Source organism: Rhinoderma darwinii, chromosome 1 (assembly GCF_050947455.1).
Source record: "Rhinoderma darwinii isolate aRhiDar2 chromosome 1, aRhiDar2.hap1, whole genome shotgun sequence".
Taxonomy (NCBI): Eukaryota; Metazoa; Chordata; class Amphibia; order Anura; family Rhinodermatidae; genus Rhinoderma; species Rhinoderma darwinii.
The window spans coordinates 245,289,662-245,313,988 of record NC_134687.1 but is presented as its reverse complement, the minus strand read 5'-3'; the positions used below and the strand labels follow the sequence as shown (position 1 = coordinate 245,313,988).

The 24,327-nt window shown below is 42.0% G+C and overlaps 1 protein-coding gene across 2 annotated transcripts in view; it reads right to left on the bottom strand.

The window, feature by feature from the left end:
• The window catches only part of MYO1F (myosin IF), a 170,868-nt gene that overhangs the window by 85,044 nt on the left and 61,497 nt on the right, over positions 1-24,327 (bottom strand). Inside the window, exons 3-5 of one of the 2 annotated variants that reach the window (XM_075850101.1) lie at positions 20,760-20,849; positions 16,061-16,155; positions 8,835-8,922 (exon numbers count right to left, since the gene is read on the bottom strand). In XM_075850101.1, the coding sequence (XP_075706216.1) occupies positions 8,835-8,922; positions 16,061-16,155; positions 20,760-20,849 (273 nt within the window). Of the gene's footprint in view, positions 1-8,834; positions 8,923-13,265; positions 13,325-16,060; positions 16,156-20,759; positions 20,850-24,327 lie in introns of those variants that run through there. The other variant, XM_075850108.1, reaches the window with a different exon arrangement.

Here is a 24,327-nt window from a genome sequence, read left to right as displayed (position 1 = left end):
TCATTCAAAAGGGAATATGTATCCGTTTCCAATTGTCTTTTAATCTCACCGACATAGTCCTCCTCTCTGAGGAGGACAACATTTCCACCCTTATCACTGGGCTTGATTACAATATTCTCAATATTTTGCAATTCCTTTAGGGCTTTTCGTTCCCTTTCGGTTAGGTTGTCCTCACACAGAAAGGAGGACCAGTCGATGACACTTATATCTCTAAGCATGGCCTCCAAGAATGCATGTGTGTATCTATTAGAATGTATGCTTGGCATGGTACTACTTTTTTTCCGCAAGCCCGTATACTCTGGGATGATATCGGTAAAGTCCTCTCCAGGATTATCTATATTCTCCAATATGTTACCTTCCCTCCATAATTCATTTAGATCCGCTAGAGTATTTAGATCAGACATTTCCAAGTTAGGGATCATTCCAAATTCCATTATTTCTCTCTGTAACTCTGACGTTACATTCTCATTTTGAATATTCCTCTCATTTTTTTCCCCATGCCAAAGTCTCAAGAGAATCTTTCTAAGAAAGAGGTGAAGATCTTTACATATTTCAAATTCCTTTCCAGGGGTAACAGGTGAGAAACCCAATCCACGATTTAATAGGGATATATGATGTATTGATAGGGGGAAATCGGTTAGATTTATTATGTTATTCAGATTATTATTTATCTTCCCCTGCTGCACTTCTGAATTGTGAAAGGAATAGAAGTGCAGAGGATATTGGAGGAGATATATATGGTTTATTTAAAAATCATCGGAGACTTATTTTGAGCCATTTGAGACGCAAGTGGGATATTCAGAGCTTAGAGGCATATAAGCTGTCCAAAATTATCCCAAGAGGTTTACGTAGACGTACAACACCAGCATCACATTTCAAAAGTGAAGCATTTTTGGAAAAATGGGATGAGGAGTGCCTGAGACACTCAAGGAATTTGATGGACTTATTGATAGAAGAGGAGAAAAATATGCTTAGTTCGCTCAATGTGGAAATTGAGGAGAGTGTTAAAAAATTAGATATATTTTGCAAGGATCAGGAATTTGAAAAATTAAATAATAGTCTCAAAAAAGAGGTGGAAGTGGAACTTCGTGAAATATCAGTACGAAAAAGGAGAAAATTCCAAAGGGATACTTTTGATTTTGAACAGAAACAAATTTTCTCCTTTACAAAAAATAGAGAAAGACAGAACAGAAATAGAGTACGGGTGAGAAGGAATACTTTTATGTCAACAGATGGGGAAACTACAAGTGACCCATCTAGTGATAATGAGATGGGGAAACACATTAGAATTGAGGAATCACAATCCAAGGTTTCTTTTTTAGGGGACCGAAACAGAGGGAAATTCGGAGAGGAAAGAATAGTAGAGAAAAAAGGAGGACCCAATACAAGACAACGCAGGGGAAGATAAATAATAATCTGAATAACATAATAAATCTAACCGATTTCCCCCTATCAATACATCATATATCCCTATTAAATCGTGGATTGGGTTTCTCACCTGTTACCCCTGGAAAGGAATTTGAAATATGTAAAGATCTTCACCTCTTTCTTAGAAAGATTCTCTTGAGACTTTGGCATGGGGAAAAAAATGAGAGGAATATTCAAAATGAGAATGTAACGTCAGAGTTACAGAGAGAAATAATGGAATTTGGAATGATCCCTAACTTGGAAATGTCTGATCTAAATACTCTAGCGGATCTAAATGAATTATGGAGGGAAGGTAACATATTGGAGAATATAGATAATCCTGGAGAGGACTTTACCGATATCATCCCAGAGTATACGGGCTTGCGGAAAAAAAGTAGTACCATGCCAAGCATACATTCTAATAGATACACACATGCATTCTTGGAGGCCATGCTTAGAGATATAAGTGTCATCGACTGGTCCTCCTTTCTGTGTGAGGACAACCTAACCGAAAGGGAACGAAAAGCCCTAAAGGAATTGCAAAATATTGAGAATATTGTAATCAAGCCCAGTGATAAGGGTGGAAATGTTGTCCTCCTCAGAGAGGAGGACTATGTCGGTGAGATTAAAAGACAATTGGAAACGGATACATATTCCCTTTTGAATGATAACCCACTTGATAATATAATGGGAACTTTAAATAGAAAATTGACTTTTGCATTGGATGAGGGCTTAATTAATAAAAATGAGTTTCAATTTTTGGAGGTAAGAGAACCCCGTATGCCCACGATATATGTGCTTCCTAAGGTGCACAAAAATAGGAACACACCTCCGGGTAGACCTATCATTTCGGGGTGTGATGGCCCAACAGACCACCTTGGTAAATACATAGACGAAAAATTGAAACCTTTTGTCCGTACACTTCCATCTTTTGTATTGGATACGGGGGATCTTCTAAATAAAATTGACAAATTGATTCTTGAGGAAGACTTCATCCTGGTGGGATTGGATGTGGAGTCATTGTATACCTCCATCCCACATGATGTTGTCCTCAAAGCGGTCGCGCATTTTCTGGAGAGGAGAGGAGGAGACTGGGCCCATCAAAATGAATTTATTATTGAAATGTTGGAATTCGTTTTGAATTATAACTGCTTCTCTTTTGATGGCAAATTCTATCGTCAGATTCGTGGAACAGCCATGGGATCCTCTTGTGCACCATCGTATGCCTGTTTGCACTTGGGCTGGTGGGAAGAATTTATAGTATACCCTCATCCTCTCTTCAGAAAATGCGCCTCCGCTTGGCTTAGATACATGGATGATGTTCTATTGTGTTGGAAGGGACCATTGGACTTACTTGAAAGTTTTATTGGGGATTTAAACTCTAATAAATTAAATATCCTTCTGACCTTTTCTTATAGTGAAGATCACATTAGCTTTTTGGATCTTAATATTCATAGGGAAGGAAACAAATTAAAAACGACTACATATCGGAAACCAACATCAGGTAATACCCTTTTGGCAGCAAGTAGCCATCACTTTCCCTCTCAAATTAAGGGGATCCCGATAAGCGAATTTCTTCGAATTCACCGCAACTGTACTGACTTCAGGGACTTCAAAAGCGAAGCACAAGATCTATCATCTCGCTTTGAAGATAGGGGTTATCCCAAAATAATGATCAAGAAAGGATACAATAGGGCATCTAGGCAGAATAGAGAGGAAATTCTCAAGAGAGGTAAAAAAGATAACAGTGACAACAGAGTCAGATTCATTTCAAGGTATGGGTCCCATTGGAACATACTTCGGAATTTGATGATCAAAAACTGGCCACATTTAACTTTGGACAAAAGAATTAACTCAATAGTGGGGAATGTACCGAGTATGGTTCCAAGAAAGGCCCCCACTTTGAGGAATATGTTGGTGAGTTCTGAGTTTAAGAGAAGGACCCCAAGTAATGAGAAATGGCTACAGAAACGTCCAAAAGGAATGTTCATGTGTGGCTCTTGTAAATGTTGTAAGTACGTTTTAAAATCAGACACTTTTCTGGATAGTGAACACAAAAGGGAATTCAAAGTCTATAATTTCATCAATTGCCGCTCAACCATGGTCGTTTACTCCATTATTTGCCCATGTGGGAAACAATATATTGGGAAAACGAAACGAGAATTACATGTTCGCATCAGCGAACATATTAGAGATATCACCAAGGGTGAAATGGTTAATCCTCTAGCTGCACATTTTAAAACATACCATGCCCAATCACCAACTGGCCTAAAATTCATGGGGATTTATCAACTATTCCAAGACAGAAGGGGAGGTGATCTCAATCGAATACTCCTCCAAAAGGAAACTATGTGGATATATACACTGAGAACTTTGAATCCCAGGGGACTAAATAATGAAATTAAATTTAATATGTTCCTTTGAACAGTTGGGGGCCAAGAGGCTGTTTTATATTTCCCTCAACTTTCAGTATTTTCGAGTTAGTCAGTGTTGGATATAAACAATCTCTGATAAAAGAATATTAGATTAAATAATGGGACCTTTATTATGTCATCCCTGGAGAATGATCTAGGAAAATTGGTTGTGAAACTTTTGGATTTAATATACATACTTTCTGGTTTTTATCTTTGGAAACCTGATAGTGAAATCCCAATATGTCTTTGATGTGGATATTATATTTTTCATATAATCATAATCTGTTTTCAGTGGTATGAGTATGAGCAATGTTATTCTCAATATGGAATGATCAATTAATTGGATAAATAATTCCAAATGAATGAACATAATTTTCAATTTTTGCAATCTTCTATAGTGATGGGATTTGAATCTAGCTCTTTATGTGTGGTGGGAATGGGAGATCTATTGTTCTATGGACACTGGATCCCCATTCCTGCCCCCCCTTGGAATTTCATGATGGCTCCCATTATTTACCATAGTCTTATATACGCATATGTTAAATATGATGAAATCCAGTAGTAAAATTATCAAACTAATATTGATGGTATTGAAATCGATTCTGCTTTGGGGGTGGTGGGGACCCGGGTCCTAATGCCCTAACAGGTAGTGGTTCTCTTTCCCTGCCTCCCCTGAAGTATTATCTGTATTTCATATGCTTAGGTGTATGGTTGGATGTATCCCATATAATATATATTAAAAGAATTGAACAGATTTCATCTTGTGTCAAAATGATATAATGGGGGATCCCTTATTGAAGAAAAATTCGTTCCTCCATAAATCTACTACAAAGTCTAGATAGTAGTAGTTATCCGTATTCACGGAAGAATTAATATTGATAATAAAATTCAGGTAGTAATTGTATTCCTATGCAAAATTCAATTATTGGTCTTATTTTGACCAAGTAGAGACACACCACTGATTGCCCTCCCCTTGATAACTACTGAATATATTTATGAATATGATTTTCTGGATATTCTAATTGTCTGTTTGAATATAAAAATATCTATGCCTGCTATTGAAATTGAGAGAGATATATATCATTGTGGCATCTCATGAAAGATTTAAATATATAATATCCATAATATCTTTGTGTGAAACATTATGTTTTTCATTGAACCAATGAATGAATTTGGGACACTATAAATATAGTGTGTTTGGCAGCACTTGTCAAACTGCTCTGAAGAAATCCCGTTCAGGGATGAAACGCGTCAGCTGTTCTAATCAACGGGGCGGGTAGTGACGTCCAAACCCTGCCCAGAGAATACCTGTCCAGTGTTGAAGATCACACGTGGAAAGGAACATACGTTGGAATTTCTATCTACCTGGCTGCCGGCGTGCGATCTTGTCCAGCTGGGTCCGTTCCTCTTGGAGTGCCTTCAATTCACCTGAAATATCAGGGTGCGATCCTGCATTGCTGGGCCCCTACCTCCGTGAGTACAGTGGTTGTTGCCTGCATGGATCAATAGAGGAAAGCGCCAAGGGAAGCAATGGTGGAGACGTGGATGCTTTGAAACCAAATGTGTGGCCACACAGGTGAACTTCCCTCTTGAGGAGACCTGCCATTCCTCACCCCGGAGTCAATTACCTCCCCGCATGGTCTTCCCGGCACTTACTGGACTTCGGAGGCGAAGGTAAAAATCCATTTAAGCTTATATCTTGCTTCAAAGCCCAACTGCTTGAGGGCTATACATTGACCCTAGGATCTGTAAAAAGACTTCCTATTATCATAAGATTTGAATTGGTTTTGTTGATCCACTTGATGAGAGAAAAAAGCACGCTTATAACCACATTCCTCTAATTCTTGAGGCTATTTGTCTATTTTGAGAGTCAAGTCATATTATATGCATATAAAAAAAGTCTCTTTATTAATATCATTACCAGCTACTCCAAATAGGTACTTTGGCAATATTGTGATACAAATTACATATATGTTTGGAAACCGCAAGTGTGAACATAGCCCAGCGGTTTCTCATTTTGAAATCTCTTTGTAAAATTGTTTAACGCGTGTACATCGTGCTGTATATCCATCAGGCAATATCACCTATGTTCTGAAGGTTTATTGTATGTTCTCTTTCCTGGCCAGGAGAATTCTCTTTTTAAATTGTTACTTGTGTATTTATGTATAAATTTAACTTTGCCGGTATTATCTGGATTCAAAAAATAAAATAATTTTTTATTCTTATTGAACCCAAGAGTGCTTAGCTATATTCCTGGATCTTTTTCTTTTTTTCTTTTTTCATTAATCTATATCAGGAATGGCACCGTGCTATATTATATTGCAATTTTGGGTTTGTTAGGTATGGTTTGTAATAACCACATCTTTTTTTCTTTATACACTTATTTTATTACTGGTTTACTACTTTGTTTATAGTATTTTGCTGTATAAAGTAAGTTTACTTATATTAGTGTATTGGTTATTAGAATTGCAAGTATTTATTTAAAAAAAAAAATTCACTTTTCTATCATTACTTCCTCGGTTCAGCACTATTGCATTCCTATAGATGAAGTATCGCAAGTTAGTCCTGCTTGATAAGTGACAGTACAATGAGCAAGATAAAGTCATAAGAGTGCTTTGTGCTATACTCAGTTTTTAAGTATTTAAAATAATTTGCATTATTTTTGTTTGTTACTTGTGTTCTGAACTAGTAATAAAATGTGCAATATAGATTTGTATAGTTTTATATGCACACGGGCGTTATGGGGGGCCCAGGCACATTCTTTGCAGAGGGGCCCTCTGCAGTCTGTGTCCGCCTCTGCCCATATCATAATCAACCACTAGACCGTCTAAGGGTCCTTTTACACTGTCCAATATTGGCCGTAAAAACAAGCGCTGATCAACGAGACAGCTCGTTGATCGGTGTTTGTTTGGTTCTTTCACAAGGGGCTATGTATGGGGACGAGCGATCTTTACTATGATCGCTCGTTCTCTTGTAGTTCCATCATATTGGCAGCACATCTCCCTGTTTACACTGGAAGATGTGCTTCCGACAACTATAATATTTTGTGCTGCATAATCGATACGATCAGCCGATGAATGAGCATTTACTGATCGTGGCCTTAAAGGGGTTTTCCCATCAGAGACATTTATGACATATCCACAGGACATTATAGCAGATATTCCACAGCACTCACTTGCTCAGATACTTTCCACTTAACACCTCAATCATGAAGGAAAGATGCAAATTCCAAGTCCAGAAATCCCATCTAGACAAACGACTGATGTATAGAAACTTGAGGACCGCATCAATATGGCAAAAAAGATTGTGTTTATTAACACATCCCAAAAATATCAATACCGCTACGTTTCGACTCCTCTAGAGTCTTTCTCTTTGAGTGGAGTCGAAACGTAGCTGTATTGATATTTATGGGATGTGTTAATAATCACAATCTTTTTTGCCATATGCTGTCCTCAAGTTTCTATATATCCACAGGATATGTCATAAATGTCAGATAGATGCGGGTCCCACCTCTGGGACCTGCACCTATCTCTAGAATGGGGCCCCCTAAACCCCGTTCTACTGCTCTGTGATGTGGCTGAAGCGTGTGATTTCCTACCATGAATTACGGAAACAGCGTAGCTCACTGAGCTACGCTGTCTCCGTAACTCCCATAGTAGTGAAAGGCAGTTACGAAAGCAGAGTAGTATGCGCGCTACACTGTTTCCGTAACTACCATTCAGTTCTATGAGACTTACAGAAACAGTGTAGCTCAGCGTTTCCGTAATTCATGGTTGGGAATCACACGCGTCAGCCACAACACAGAGCAGTAGAACGGGGTTTTACAGGGCCCCGTTCTAGAGATAGGTGCAGGTCCCTGAGGTGGGACCCGCATCTATCTGACATTTATGACATATCCTGTGGATATCCAAAAAATAAAATATTCGAAGCAGCACAAATCCCGATATCAGGAGCGGTGACACGCTGTAAGATCAGACAAACCCAGTCTGACGAAATGTAATCCTCAGAAAAAGCATGGTTGAACAGCAGCACACGTTTCCCAAATTTCAATCAATATGTTCTTTTATTGGTCAAACATCCAGTAAAAAATGGCAACGTTTCGACCCGTGACAAGTGGATGGTCTTGAGAAAGACACTCAACTTGTGACGGGTCGAAACGTTGCCATTTTTTACTGGATGTTTGATCAATAAAAGAACATATTGATTGAAATTTGGGAGACGTGTGCTGCTGTTCAACGACGAATATCCTGTGGATATGTCATAAATGTCTCTGATGGGAAAACCCCTTTAACCATGTGGACAGACAAAATGTGCCACCTCAATAGATTTAGTATTGTTTCATACTGTCACGTGGCAATCACGATACATAGAAATTAATTAGTAGTCATTGTTATTTTCTTTCATTGAGTCAAAAAGAAAGCTGAACAATTTAAAGAGATTGCCAACCTTTGCATGACAAATGTAACTATGTAGCCATAGCCTTAGGCTGGGTTCACACGACCTATTTTCAGACGTAATGGAGGCGTTTTAAGCCTCAAATTACGTCTGAAAAAATGGCCCCAATACGTAGGTAATCATCTGCCCATTACTTTCAATGGGCTTTACGATGTACTGTGCCGACGACCTGTCATTTTACACGTCGCTGTCAAAAGACGGCGCGGAAAATTACAGCCTCGTCAAAAGAAGTGCAGGACACTTCTTGGGACGTAATTGGAGCCGTTTTTCATTGACGCCAATGAAGAACAGCTCCAAATTACGTCCGTAAAAGACGCCCCGCAAAACGCGAGTACATGCAATTACATCTGAAATTCAGGAGCTGTTTTCTCCTGAAAACAGCTCCGTAATTTCAGACGTAATTGCAGTTATAACCTTACTATGTTTAATGCAGTAGTGATAACTTCCCAAAAATATGGTTGACAAATTCATGGTATTAAATTGTACCACAAGCACACAAAAAGCAGACAAAAAAAAAAACTGGACAGCAATGCAATTTGTAATGGAAATGTAGAATACCTGTACTTTTTCGCCTCCTCCTGATACTTTGGATATATAGCCCATGATGTATTTAGCAGCCACAGTTTTGCCTGCACCGCTTTCACCACTGAAATTACAAAAAAACAGTACAGCATATACTCAACAGGCCACCTTTCATGATTTAACAGTGTAAAATATGGGGATTAAACGTCACTATAGGGCCTAATTCAGACAAGCGTGTCCATTTTGCGCCTGCAACAAAAGGTCCGTATTTGATGCATTTCCCTTCCGTGTGGTATCAGTTTAAAAAACCACACCGCAGGTCAATTTCTGAGCGTTTTCCCGCTCATCATTTACGCAGCGTGTGGATGAGATTTGTTAAAATTTCATCCACTTTGCTGCTACTTTATTATGCTGTGGATCCGCAGTATTTACGCTACGTGTGAACATACCCATATGGGTAAAGCTCATATTGTACCTGAATAAGTGTATAGCAAAATGTTCAAAATAGTTGGCATAGATGATAGGGAAGAGTAATATTCACCAAATATCAGATTCCTACTGTTCATTCTACCTGCACCTTTTTGCTACGCCAGGTTAAGTGCATTTTTATTTATTTTTTTGTCCAAAACCAAAAGTGGATGCAAAAAAGAACTTTCCTTAAGGGCACGTTCAGACGTGGCAGAATTGCTGTGGAATTCCGCTGAGGACAGTCCGCAGTGGAAATCCGCAGCAGACAGTTTGTCCATTGGTTTCCACACCTTTTTAGTTATCTTCATGCAGACGTTGTGGAAAACTCCGCTGCGGACCATAGGCTGCGGTGCCGAATTTTCTGTCTGCAGCATGCACTGTCTGTTGCGGACTTGATGCGTACTTGTTGCGGAATTTCTCCATTGACTTCAAGGGAGTTTCAAAATTACGCAATGAAATCCGCAGATGTAACGTGTGTTGCGTTGCGGATTGCTTTCAGGAACAGGATATTTCATCATTCTGGCTGGACCTATGTGTGCCGAGGTCTATACCCAGACTGGGATGGAATGTTTGAAAGAGAGCAGGGTGTGATCTGCACCTGAATCCGCAACGACAAATCCGTAGCATTTTACTTAACATTTTAGCCAAATCCGCAACGGAATCTGCAACGCAGGTTATGTGCGGCATTGATGCGGACAGTGTCTGCAGAATTCCGCCACGTCTGAACATGCCCTTAGGCCTCATGCACACGACCGTAGCCATGTGCATGGCCATGATTTTTGGGTCGGCCGGCAGCGGACTATCAGCCTCGAGCCGCCCGCAAATTGCGGGCCATGCACATGGCCGCGGCCATTATTTTCAATGAGCCTGGACCACAGAACATGGCCGTAATAAGGCATGCCCGTTCTTTCTGTGGTCCAGGCTCACGGGCCATGCACGGACCGTGAAAACCACGGCCGTGTGCATAGCCCCATAGGAATGAATGGGCCCGCAATTCTCCCGTGGATTTTCAGGGGGAATTGCAGCCGCAAAAGCTTGTTCGTGTGCATGGGGCCTTCAACTTTTCCTCTCTCTAGGATTCACTTCTGATTTTGGCTACAAAAAAAGGGGAAAAACACATCTATCAAAAACTGCACCGTGCTTCCCTGCGTTAACTTGGCCTTAAAGAGACACTTTTAATTATCCTAAGAATTAATCAGTCCTAACATCGACTTTCAAGATAGAATTGTTCGCGTATGCAAAACTAATACAAGTTGAAGAAACCTCATTAAAGGGGTTTTCCGGAAGCAAATAATCACATAACAATGCAAAACAAGTAACTTTGCAATATACTTACGTTGGATCTGATGAATGTAGCGGCGTATCCAATCTTCAGTCACGTGACCGCTTGCTAATCCAAAATTGGCACTTCCTTTGCAGACCCGTCCATTAGCTCCTATAGCTAAATTCCTGTTTCCTGTTATCAGAGTGTGCGGTTACGTCACAAATGACGTAACTGTACCACGTGTATCCTCATCTGTTTAGCCACGTCCGGGCGGTCCACAATTAACTCTGCAGGGCCGTTCCAGAACGTCCTGCAGAGTTAGCAGGTTTGTCGCTCCCCGGCGGCATTTAATTCCGTGATACAGCTGTCTCTAGACAGCTGTATCATGGAACTTTAACCGGAGACCACTCAGCGTGGTCTCCGGTTACGTGATCGTTGTGACAACCTGTCACAACGATCACATTGCTCCTAACAGCAGCGCTTACATGCCGACTGTGAGGATCAATGTGATACAGCTGTCTAGAGACAGCTGATATCACGGAGCTTTCACCTGGAGACCACTCAGCGTGGTCTCCGGTCAAGTGATCGTTGTGACAACCTGTCACAACGATCACATTGCTCCTAACAGCAGCGCTTATGTGCCGACTGTGATGAGCTCTGTAATACAGCTGTCTAGAGACAGCTGATATCACGGAGCTTTCACTCGGAGACCACTCAGTGTGGTCTCCGGTCATGTGATCGATGTGACAGCGTGTCACAGCGATTATATTGCTCCTCCCAGCAGTGCTTGCGCGCCGACGATAAAGAGCTCAGCTATGTGAATGCTGTGACAGCCTTTCACAGCAATCACATGCGTGCCGACGGTAAGGAGCTCCATGATACAGCTGTCTAGAGACAGCTGTATCACCAGGCTTGAGTGAGGTCTCTGGTCAGATGACCTCTGTCACAACGATCACCAGTTTCATCTTCTCCCTCTCTGGCAGACTGCCAGAGAAGGAGAAGAATAATGTAACGTAAAAAAAAAAAACACTTTTTTTATTTTTTCAATAAAAATTTCCTCTATAAATAAATTTGTCTATCTGCTACACGGCGACTTTGGCCACATACGACACAGGTCGACCAGCCAAAGATCGCTATGTCCCGTAGCCTACATTGCATGTAATAAAAGTCAATGTGGTTGTGTCGCAACTCGCAAGTTGCCACGACATGACAGTTGCAAGAAATCCAAACTGTCGTGTCGCAGTTACTTGCAGGTCGCAACACGACCACATTGACTTTCATTGCTTGCGGTGTAGACTATGGGACATGGCGATCTTTGGTCGGACAACCTGTGTCATGGCCAAAGTCATCATGTAACACACGGAGTACAAGGCAAGTAGATGAGATTTTACAAAACTCATCTGCATGCTGCAGACATTTTACACGGCAGATTTTCAAATCTTTGATATGTCGTTAAATTAATACCTTGGGGTCTACTTTCCATAAAGTAATCATATTTGGGGTGTCAAAGGGGTTTTCCAGTCCACAAAAATTGATGGCCTATCCTCAGGATAAGCCATCAATATCTGATGGGTGGTGGCCCGTCTCCCTGCAGATCGGCTGTTTTGAAGGGGCCGCGATGTTCGTACGATCGTCGCTTCCCCTTCATTTCCTTTACTGCTCACACTGTGAATCACGGACACACTTGTAGCGGCGGTTCACAGTATTACAGTATACACTTGAATGGGAGAAAGCTGTAAGGCCGGATTCACACAAGCGTGTGCGTTTTGCGCCCGTAAAAAACGCGACATTTTGCGTGCGCAAAAGGCACTTAACAGCTCCGTGTGTCAGCCCCGTATGATGCGCGGCTGCGTGATTTTCGCGCAGCCACCATCATTATGACACTCCGTTTGGATGTTTGTAAACAGATTTTCATTCATAGTTTTACAGCTGTTGCGCGAATCACGCGCGTCCCACGGAAGTGCTTCCGTGTGGCATGCGTGATGCGCGAAATATGCACAAAGAACGGACATGTCGTGAGTTTTTCGCAGCGGACTCACGCTGCGTAAAAATCACGTAACTGTCTGCACGGCCCCATAGACTAATATAGGTCCGTGCGACGCGCATGAAAATCACGTGCGCTGCACGGACGTATATCCCGTTCGTCGGAATGAGCCCTAATACTGTGAACCGCCGCTACAAGTGTGTCCGTGATTCACAGTGTGAGCAGTAAAGGAAATGGAGGGGAAGCAGCAGTCGTACGAGCACTGTGGTCCCTTCAAAACAGCCGATCGACGCGGGTGCCGGGTGTCGGATCCCCACAGTTTACATATTGATGGCCTATACTGAGGAAACCGCGTCGGAAAATGCGCCAAAAAACTGCCGAAAACGCCTCCCTTCATTGGGAGGCGGAGGCGTTTTTAGCGGTTTTACCTCTTGCGGGAGAAAGAAGGGACATGCCCTGTCTTTGGGCGTTTACGTCTCTGACTCCCCACTGACATCAATGGGAGGCAGAGAAAGCGTTTTTGCCCGCAGTGCTCAATGGCCACGGGCAAAAACGCTGCGAAAAACGCGGCAAACGGCGTGCAGGCAGATCAAAATCTGCCTCGGAATTCCAGACAGAATTTTGAGGCAGAATTTTCTGCTTGCAAAAAAAACTCAGGATCTCTTGGAACGGATCCAGCAGCAGGTGAGGAAAACGCTGACTGGATTGTGTGTACCAAGATATCTGACATGGGTGGAGTGGGCAGACTTACATTTATCAGGCTGTGAAAGGGGAGGGGGAGGGAGATGGGTGCCTGTACTTAGATCAGGGATAGATGGAGGCACAAAGGATAATGATGATTCTAGTGTGTAGGACAGTGTGCAGGGAGGGAGATGCCTGGAATTAGTAATTAGAGCAGGGAATGACCTGTGAACATAGAGGGGCGTGGCAGTATGCAAATAGCTGAGATGCTTTGGAGGAAGCGGGGGGGGGGGGGGGGGATGCAAGCTGTCTCCTCAGATGCAGCAAGGGATCATGGGTATGGTGGGTTACAAGACAGGAAAGAGACAGGACCAGAAGCAAGGGATGTAAGGGCGGGTTCACACATGGCGGAATTGCACTTAAATTCCGCTGCGGACACTCCGCAGCGTTAATCCGCAGCGGAGCCGTTTCTACATTGACTTTCACTTTAATTTAGCAGTGTTCGTTTACACGATGCGTACAATTCCGCTGCGGAGCATAGGCTGCGGAGCGGAATTTGGTGTCCGCAGCATGCTCTGTCTGTTGCGGAGCAGTGGCGGACTCATGGCGGAATTTCTCCATTGACTTCAATGGAGATTCAAAGTTCCGCAATGAAGTCCGCAGCTGTCATGCACATGTCATGTGTGCTGCGGATGCGTCTTGCTTTTTTTACTTGACATTTCTTCATTCTGGCTGGACCTATGTATTTCTAGGTCTACAGCCAGACTGAGGAAGTCAATGGGGCTCCCGTAATGACGGGAGCGTTGCTAGGAGACGTCAGTAAATAGTCACTGTCCAGGGTGCTGAAAGAGTTAAGCGATCGGCAGTAACTGTTTCTGCACCCGGGACAGTGACTACCGATCCCAATATACATGTATCTGTAAAAAAACATATAAGTTCATACTTACCGAGAACTCCCTGCGTCTGTCTCCAGTCCGGCCTCCCAGGATGACGTTTCAGTGTAAGTGACGGCTGCAGCCAATCACAGGCAAAGCACAGGCTGCAGCGGTCACATGGACTGGCGCGTCATCCAGGGAGGTCGGGCTGGATGCCGAAAGAGGGACGCGTCACCAAGACAACGGCCGGTAAGTATGAAAATCGTTTCCTTTCACTAGGGAAAGTGCTGTCCCTTCTCTCTATCCTGCACTGATAGGGAGAAGAGAAGCACTTTTCCCGCAGTCTGCAGCAGCTAGTCCGCATCAATGTACTGCACATTTTGTGCAGATCCGCTGCAGAATCTGCAACGCAGATTCTGTGCGGCATCGATGCGGACAGTTGCGGAGGAATTCCGCCATGTGTGGTCATGCCCTAAAAAAACAGAAAAAGCAGCAGTGACAATGGAGATCAAACAGAAACTGGTTAGAAGTTTAATAGGGGGTATTAGGGAAGGCAAATCAAGGTTAGGGGACACTTTTTAGATTTTTCCTTGACAACCCCTTTAGAGGTTTTCATCAGTTTCTTATAAATTAAGCTTATTTATTAAACCGCGTTGCAACTTTCTAACATGCATGAAGTTTCAATTTCTCAACATTTTCTTGTTTACATCCAGAAGCTGAAACCTGATCTTGTTCAACTGAAAAACTTTGTCAGTTAAATAATAATCAGGATAGATTTTTCAGCCTCTGGATGTAGCCAAGAATATTTAGATTCATTAAGGCTTCCTTCACACGCACAATTTATTAATCTTTCTACGCTTGTTTTCTGGCATAAAAAAAATCACAAATAAAAGACCAAAAGTGGGCGGGGCAACAGCGGCCCGAGATATTTATTATACTTTACATCAGAAAACTGGTGTAAATTGTACAGCTCTGAGCCGGCGTAGATTTTACTCTGTGGGTTGTAGCAAGGTAGAAGGCCAGTGCTGGGCCACATACCCCGCCCAATCGGGCTACCCCCCAACCCCCCCCTCAGTAGAACATGAAATAAAAAATAAAAAAAATAATGCTCACCTCACAGCTCCTCTTCTTCCCTCCAGGTCACCTCGTGCAACGTACTGACGCCCGGCAGCGTCAGGACGCTGAATGCGACGCAGCACTGATGACATAAAAAAAATGCAACACACATTGACACATGTGTTTTTTTTAATAAGAAATCAAAACCTGTGGAGGTCTATGGGAGAAAAATGCCACCAACTGTGGAAAAAACGCCAAATCAATCCTTGCTGCAATTTTGAAAAAACGCCAGTGAGCCAAAAAAACACAAGACAAAACCAAAAAAAGACACCATTATGTTTGTAATGCGATCTATATTTTAGCATTAAATTGAAAAACATATGGCCACAATAAACGCCACAAAAAACATAGTGTTGTTCCTAAATAGGCTGCGTGTGTAGCCAACCTTACAGCAAGTGAAGATCTTGAAAATGATGAGTAATTGAAACTTTTCACATTACTTAAAATTTCCCATACCGATGCATAAGATAATGTTCCATTTATTAAGAGAATTGTTTATTTTGAGATTATGTTGTATTAATTGCATAGTTTCACATTGTGTGCATATTTCATGTAGGATACAATGGGCCTCATGTATGAAAACAAGCGTGGACAGAACTCACTTTTTTTTTCCAGCAGGCCTTAGGTTATATTCACAAGAGAGTGAAAAACGTCCGTATTCAGAACAATGAAGTTCTATGGTTGTATTAACACGACTGCTTTTTTAACGGACCGTAAAACAATAGAACAGGTTCTATTTTCGCCCGTTATCACGGTCTGATGGCCCCATAGAACTCCAGTTCTTGTCTGCGCTCCTTCATACATGAGGCCCAGTATGTGCCAGCTGCCCTGTTTCTAGACACCGATGTGTATTACTGGAATCCTGTACTCTCACCTGATGATGACGCACTGGTTCTCACCATCAATCAGCATATTGCGATACATGTTATCTGTTAATGCGTAGATATGTGGGGGATTCTCATATTGAGCCTGAGAACAACATATTCAACAATAAATCTCTAGGCAAACATATTCACATTTATGAAGTTATGTATTATGACATACAGCACTGTGTAATATGCTGCCGCTATCTAAATAAATGATGAAATATAATAATATCATAACAGTCTCCGTCTATTATCTCCGCAAGCTTCTTCAGACGGCCACAGAAATACAGATAATTTGGCTGATACGTCTGCACATCTATAGGTAACACAACAATCTTTTCTTATTGACCAAATTCTGGCACACTTTGTATTGAATGTCCTTAAAAGTGTTTCTCTGCAGATGATCATTACCATTTAGGCTCTGTGCTCACACATTGGGGCCGTAGTGCGCCCATAAGCACGCCACCAATCATGTCAGCGCAACTTGAATTGTTTTTGCCGCATGGTATTGCAGCACATTGTGGTCATTAACCACTAACCTGCTTTTAGCTTCATTCAATTTAAGAACCGTGTCGACTGTTAAGTCGGCTTGACTATGTACGCATTGCGGCCGTAATGTGTAAACACAGCCTCACCCATGTAAATTATGATCAGCGAATAATTTCCTAGGTGAATATAACTGGCGTTCTATCATTGCAATCTTTCTGTGAGAGGAATCATAATTGGAAGAGAAAATCTCTGCATGGATAATGAAACTATTGTATTGTAGTTGCAATAGGGAAAGAATTCTACTCAGAGGGTCTGCATAATGGTGTTTCTGAAAAGAGAAATAGCACAAGGTAAATTTATATTGTACAATAAGAATAGAACAGGCACATTAACCCTATATTGACCAGACTATTTTAGGCCTGAATGAAGCGGTTTTCCAGGATAAGCCATCAATATCTCATCGCTTAGGGTCTGACTACTGGCACACCCGCCAATAAGCTGTTTTAAAGGGGCCACAGCACTTGTACGAGCGCTGTTTCCCCTTCATTTCATCTTGCTCACTGTGAATAGCCAACACACTTGTTGTGGTGGTTCACAGTATTACATTGAAGTGAATGGGAGTAGGCTGTAGTACTGTGAACCGCCGCTACATGTGTGTTGGCTATTCACAGTATGAGCAGTAAAGGAAATGAAGGGGAAGCAGCGCTCATACGAGTGCTGCGGCTCCTTTAAAGCAGCTGATTGGCAGTGGTGCCCGGAGTCGGACCCCAACCGATCAGATATCGATGGCTTATCTTGAGGATAGGCCATCAATTTCTAAGGACTGGAAAACCCCCTTAATGAGGGAGTGATTTTTTTTCAGTTGTCTCATTTCAAAAGCCAGAACTTTTTTATTTTTCTGCAGACATAGCCTTGTGAGGGCTTGTTTTTGGGGTACATATAATTTATTGGTCAACTTTTATAAACTTTTTTTAGGGGGAAAAGGAAAAAAACTGCAATTTCACCATTAATTTTTGCATCTTAAATTCACTCCGTTTACCGAGTGGCATAAATAATATAGTAAATTTATTCCGCGGGTCGTTACGATTACAGCGATACCAAATTTATACAGTTTATCATGTTTGACTACTTTTGCACAATAAAAACACTTGTTTTTAAAAGTATTTATTTTTGTCTTGTAATATTCTAAGAGCCATAACTTTTTTATATTTTTTGGCCGACCTAACTGTATGAGGGCTTATTTTTTGCAGGACTACTTGTAATTTTTATTGATATGATGTTGTGGTCCATACAACTTTTTATTGCATTTTTGGGATGGCAGGATGAAGAGAAAACAGCAATTCTGGCATTGTTTTTATTTTATTTTTTACAGCGTTCAACATGCGGGTTAAATAACATAATACCTTTGTAGTTCGGGTCGTTACGGATTTGACAATATTAATTCTGTGTAGCTTTTTAACTTTTTTTTATATTTGTAAGGGTAAAACGTGTTTGTCCTTTTTGTTTACTTGGGATTTTTTGTACTGTACTATGCGATCATTTGATCGCTTTTATGTTACACTGCAATACTTCTGTATTGCAGTGTCTTATGCCTGTCAGTGTACGGGCTTGTCCACACGTAACGGAATTGCTGCAGAAAATGTCTTCAGCAATTCCGTTGAATGCAGTAGACATTCCGCTGCGGAAATAACGCATCACTTTCTGCATTTTTTTACTGCAGAAAATGGTGCGATATTTGCTGTGTTTTTCTCAATATTGGGAGATGGGGACATCTCTGAAAAACGCAGCAATTCAGTCCACTTTCCGCAGCAGGAATTGACATGCTGCGGTATGAAAAATACGCACCTCAGGTCAATTTCTGGTCGGAATTTTTAAGCAGCGTGTGGATGAGATTTATTGAATCTCACCCACTTTGCTGCTACTGTATTCTGCTGCGTATTTTCCATCCGCAATTCCGGACGCAAAATGCGCAGCAATTCCGCTACGTGTGGACAAGCCTTAAAACTGGAAGGCATTTAATTAGGATCTGCCTTTGGCCGGATTCACACGAGCGTGTGCGCTTTGCGCGCACAAAAAACGCGGCGTTTTGCGTGCACAAAAGGTACTTAACAGCTCCGTGTGTCAGCCCCGTATGATGCGCAGCTGCGTGATTTTCGCGCAGCCGCCATCATTATGACACTCCGTTTGGATGTTTGTAAACAGAAAAGCACATGGTGCTTTTCTGTTTACATTCATAGTTTGACAGCTGTTGCGCGAATCACGCTCGTCCCACGGAAGTGCTTCCGTGTGATGCGCGTGATTTTCATGCCCCCATTGACTTCACTGGGTGCGTGATGCGCGAAATACGCACGAAGAACGGACATGTCGTGAATTTTACGCAGCGGACTCACGCTGCGTAAAAATCACAGACTGTCTGCGCGGCCCCATAGACTAATAAAGGTCCGTGCGAGACGCGTGAAAATCACGCGCGTTGCACGGACGTATATCACGTTCGTCTGAATAAGCCCTTAAGCATACACTGGAGGCAGACCTGGGGGCGTTTGTTAGACCCCGGCTTCCTTGGAAACCATCGGCAAAACAAGATTGCGTTGCGGAGGTGCCGATGGGGTGCCAGAGGGAGCCCCCTCCCTCTGAAACCACTTAGAGGCCATGGTCGATATTGGCCGCAGCATTTAAGGGGTTAAATGGGCGGGATCAAAGCTAACTTTGATCCCACCTATTAGAGCAGGAGCCTGGATGACTTTAGAGTGTATTCACACACTGCGCTTTTGCCACTTTTTTGCATGTGTTTCTACCACAATTTGTCGTGATTTTGCAAATCACAGTAAAAACGCATGCGTTTTTCTGGTGCAGTTTTTGGGGGCGCAGCAAAAAACGCGGCAAAACCACACCGTGTGAATACACTTTTAGATGGTCTGACACCCACTCTAGCTGGCATGGGACACCCATGACGGGATTAAGTCACAGCGCCGCCTTTTTACGGCGCTGTCGGATTAGTACCTTTAATGACTGCCGTGAAAAGGCGTATGGACTGTCATTAAGGTGTTAATATTCCTATAGGTCTAAACATTTGAAAAAGGTTAGGGGATGCTAGCATTATATTTTCTTTTCAGAAACTACCGTATGACACAGTGGTTATACTGTTAGCCCAAACCTGAAATAACACCCCTGAATGCAGTGCTCAGATTAAGGCCTTATTCACACAGACGTGTCCGTTTGGCGCACGCAAAAAACGCTGTGTTTTGCGCGCGCAACTTGTCTGTGTGTCATCAGCATATGGTGCGCAGCTGCGTGATTTTCGCACAGCCGGCATCATGACGACACTCTGTTTTAATGTTTGCAAACAGAAAAGCACGATGTGCTTTTCTGTTTTCACTCATTTATTTTACTACTGTTGCGCGAATCACGCGCGCCACCCGGAAGTGCTTCCGTGTGCCATGCGCGATTTGCACTCACCCATTGACTTCAAATATAGGACATGTCGTGCGTTTCACGCAGCGGAAATATACTGCGTGAAATTCACTGACAGTCTGAACGGCCCAATTCACTAACATAGGTCCGTACGACGCGTGTGAAAATCACGCGCATAGCACGGACGTATGACACGTTCGTGTGAATAAGGCCTAAGCTGAACTAGAACAACTACCACCCATGTGCAGAGGCCCTGCTGTGTGCATGAGCCAGTACAATGCAGTATTCCAAAAGGTGAAATTTTGCTCTGGGCATCAAAGTCCAAAATATGAAATCCCCCAGTTATGAAAGGATGAAGTATATAACCCCTTAAGGGTATGTTCACACGATAGACTAAAAACGTCTGAAAATACGGAGCTGTTTTCAAGGGAAAACAGCTCCTGATTTTCAGATGTTTTTTTAAACCACTCGCGATTTTCGTGGCGTTTTTTACGGCCGTTTTTGGAGCCGTTTTCTATAGAGTCAATGAAAAACGGCTCCAAAAACGTCCCAAGAAGTGACCTGCACTTCTTTTTCGTGGCTGTTATTTTACGCGGCCTTTTTTCAAAACGTCTGCGTAAAAAAACGGCCTGTCGGAACAGAATCTGCTTCCAATTTTTGGGCCGTTTTTTGGGCGTTTATGGCTCGAAAAACGCCCGAAAATAGCCCGTGTGAACATACCCTTAATATCGCAAGCAGACAGGTGTACACATATTCATTCTTTCTCTCTGTATTGCAAGATCTGAGTATGGACAAAGAATTACTTACAGCCCCTTGATATAGCTCAACTTCTCGGTCCGTAAAATAGGGCATCTGCTTAAATGGATTAACCGAAATTAGTACAGAACCTATGTATGTCTGGCAGCAAAGTAAAGGAAAGAGTTAACACTGATAGATACATATGATGGTCATGCAATGGTATTATAATGACTTACAGTTAGGGTATGTTCACATGACCTATTTTCAGACGTAATTCAGGCGTTTTACGCCTCGAATTACGCCTGAAAAGACGGCTCCATTACATCTGCAAACATCTGCCCATTGCTTGCAATGGGTTTTACGATGGTCTGTTCAGACGAGGTGTAATTTTACGCGTCGCTGTCAAAAGACAGCGCGTAAAAATACGCCCGCGTCAAAGAAGTGCAGGACACTTCTTGGGACGTTTTTGGAGGCGTTTTTCATTGACTCCAATGAAAAACAGCTCCAATTGCATCCGTAAAAGACGCCGCGAAAAACGCGAGTACTTGCAAAAACGTCTGAAATTCAGGAGCAGTTTTTGCCTGAAAACAGCTCCGTAATTTCATACGTAAGTTGCTACTGCGTGTGAACATACCCTTAAAGCAAAAGAAACGTAAATAAAAAGGTAGGACATTTATATTTATATTGTTTATTTGTGAAATAGAACATAGTGAGAGGGAGATAGTTCTGATTTAGATACAAATCAGTATTGTCTCATGAAGACAACGTCTGTCAGTATGTCCTAGTAGGACACAGACATCATAGAGGAGGGTCCAAGCTCTCAACAAGCAGCTCATGTTCTCTCTCATTAGACAACCCCTTTAAAACTAATGCTAGTTATTTGCTCTTAGGCCCCATGCACACAAACGTATTTTTGCGGGCGCAATTCACCCACAAATCTGCGGGTGAATTGCGGCCCCATTCATTTCAATGGGCCCATAAACATGACCGTTGTTTCCACAGTCCCTGCACAGGACATGTCTTATCACTGCCGCATTTTGCGGCCCAGGCTCGTTGAAACAAACGTACACGGCCATGTGCACAGCCCGTGATTTGCGGGCGGCCGCGGGTGACACTCTGCGGACGCCCAAGCCGCAAATCACGGCCCGTGCACACCACTACGGTCGTGTGCATAAGGCCTTAGGGCAATAGTGTGTTGCTGATGCATTATGTCACGAGGACATAGGGATATGAGGTTAATATTCTGAGATATGTTGGTTGATGTTGTATTTTCGTTTATACTATGATTATATGAAATATAAATTGATTGAGATAACTTTCATGCATCGGTTGTTTGTTCTTATGGTAGAATATTGGGATATTTGTGTAGTTGTTTGTGCATTTGTTTGATGTCTTATATTTTGTTTACATGTCTCCTTTTTATAATTTTTACAGCATAATGAACCGTAAACCTGCTGAATCACATAAAGGTTATATACCACTTATGGCTGAAATTATTATTATTTCAGCCCAGTTGTAATTTCAGCCCATGAATAATTTTAATACCAAATGTCCAGAAATGCTGTTTAGAGCTGTTTTAGGCCTTATGCACACGGCTATGCCCATAATCATGGCCCGCAATCGCGAGCATGGCCGCGGGCTGCAGGCCGCATTTTCGTGTCGTGCTCCCATACAAAGTATGGAGGCACAGCCTGTAAAAATCGAAAAGTAGGACATGCTCCATAATTCCCGGCACGGTTCTATGGCACGGACACACTTCCTTACCGATACAGAAAGGTGTCCACGGCCAATAGAACCGGGCAGGTCCATATTAACCCCTGCACTATTATTATTGACTGCGCTATTGATTCTGTCCAAAACAACGTAACCCGGTCACAATGGTGACAGACGGAAACCATTAGCCAGGTTTCCGTCACCTTTGAGTTCAATGGTGAGGGAAACGGAAGCTGAGGTTTCCGTTTGCCTTTCCACTAAGGGGTTAACCTGACGGAAACCTCCAACGGAACCCCTCAGCGGAAGGGCAATGGTGATGTGAACAGGCCCTTAAAGTAATTTATAGTGTTTTTAACATATAAAAACACCTCTCCATCCCCTTTCCTGTGTGCATTTCATTGGTGTAGCTACTAATTTGTGCCGCTGGGGGTATGGTTCTGAGCAGAATCAGTCTCCTATCCCCTATGACAGCTGACAATATAGTCCCCTCTTACTTGCCTTGCATATAGGTAACATGGGATACATACTGTGTGACATGCATAGTATGCACTCCCTTACAATTCAATTAAATTATAATGAATTAAAAAGGCTAAGTTGGTATTTCTCGGGTTTATATCTACTGTCAGGATGTAGAGCTTTACAGTCCTAACAATCTGAGGAGTCTTCTTAGCGATACTGTCATGCTACTGTAAAGGCTCTGTTCCTTCCCTGACAAGCAGGGCAGAAAGCTATTTCTATTGGCTGCTCTGCAGTAAACAGAGGATCACTATACAGAGACCTGACCGTGGGGAGAGTGGCTAAGTATGCCACCAGCACTCAGCTTATTAGGTGGACGTGCACATTGCTATACACTTTGAACACAAGATGGCACCCTTTTTTAACAGCATGTTAATAGCCGATATTGTTAATTTTTATGATATATGCAATGAATATAATTTTTAATGGTGGGACAACTCCTTTAAGCGCTCATGCGTACTACTGTGTCACAGCTGTGTACAACCTCTGAGTTGAACAGGGTTGCTATATGTCACCTATAGAAGTCTTATGGCCATTACTGTAAAACTGGATGTCTGGGGACTTCTGATCTGAGGGTATTTATAGATAGGGAAAGTCCTTGCATTTTATTTAAGTGTAATAAAAACACATATTTGTGTGCGTATCTATCTGATATAAGTTTAGTCTGATGTGGGAACGTCAACTGCTATACCTCACTTATAGAAAAACGTGTCACCTATCTATAATATAGACATTTGGAATCTAAATTCATATAAATAAGCAGAACTTGAAAGGCCAAACATTTACAATCTATAATTTTTACAAATGCTTACACATAAAAGAATCTCAGCGAGAAATGAAAAAAAAAGAGAAAACATACTTTCTGCATTTTCAGCTGGATGTGTCATATACAGCAGCCCTTCACTAGGCTACCTCTTCCTTCCTCTTCTCTTTCTCTTGTCCATTTAAGGACTCTATTTCAGTTAACCACTGCTTCTCTCCCTCCCACACAAAAACCTACTAAATAATAGACATAAGATAAGCTGCTGGGTTCATGTAATCAAACATAATTATAGAAGTGGGATTTTAACTGTTAAAAAAGAAATCTCATAAAGAAATCTATATATGAAGTAATGCTATATTCTATGAATGAAGATGTGAGGAGGATGCTAGGATGATCATGGTACCTGCTCATCCAGAGTATATTTTGCATGATAACATCATTAGCTGGATTAGTAACATTATGTCCAACACATACAGTATGAGATCCAAGACAATGATTGAAAAATGAAACTGGTTCCTTTATTCTACAGTTGGCATTGCAAACTTTTGAACACTGACATAGTTCCACATAACTTTATTTGCCTTTATCCAGTGCTGATCACAGTTTTTAAGGCATCCCAGGGATAGCTATTATAGTTTGCCTGTA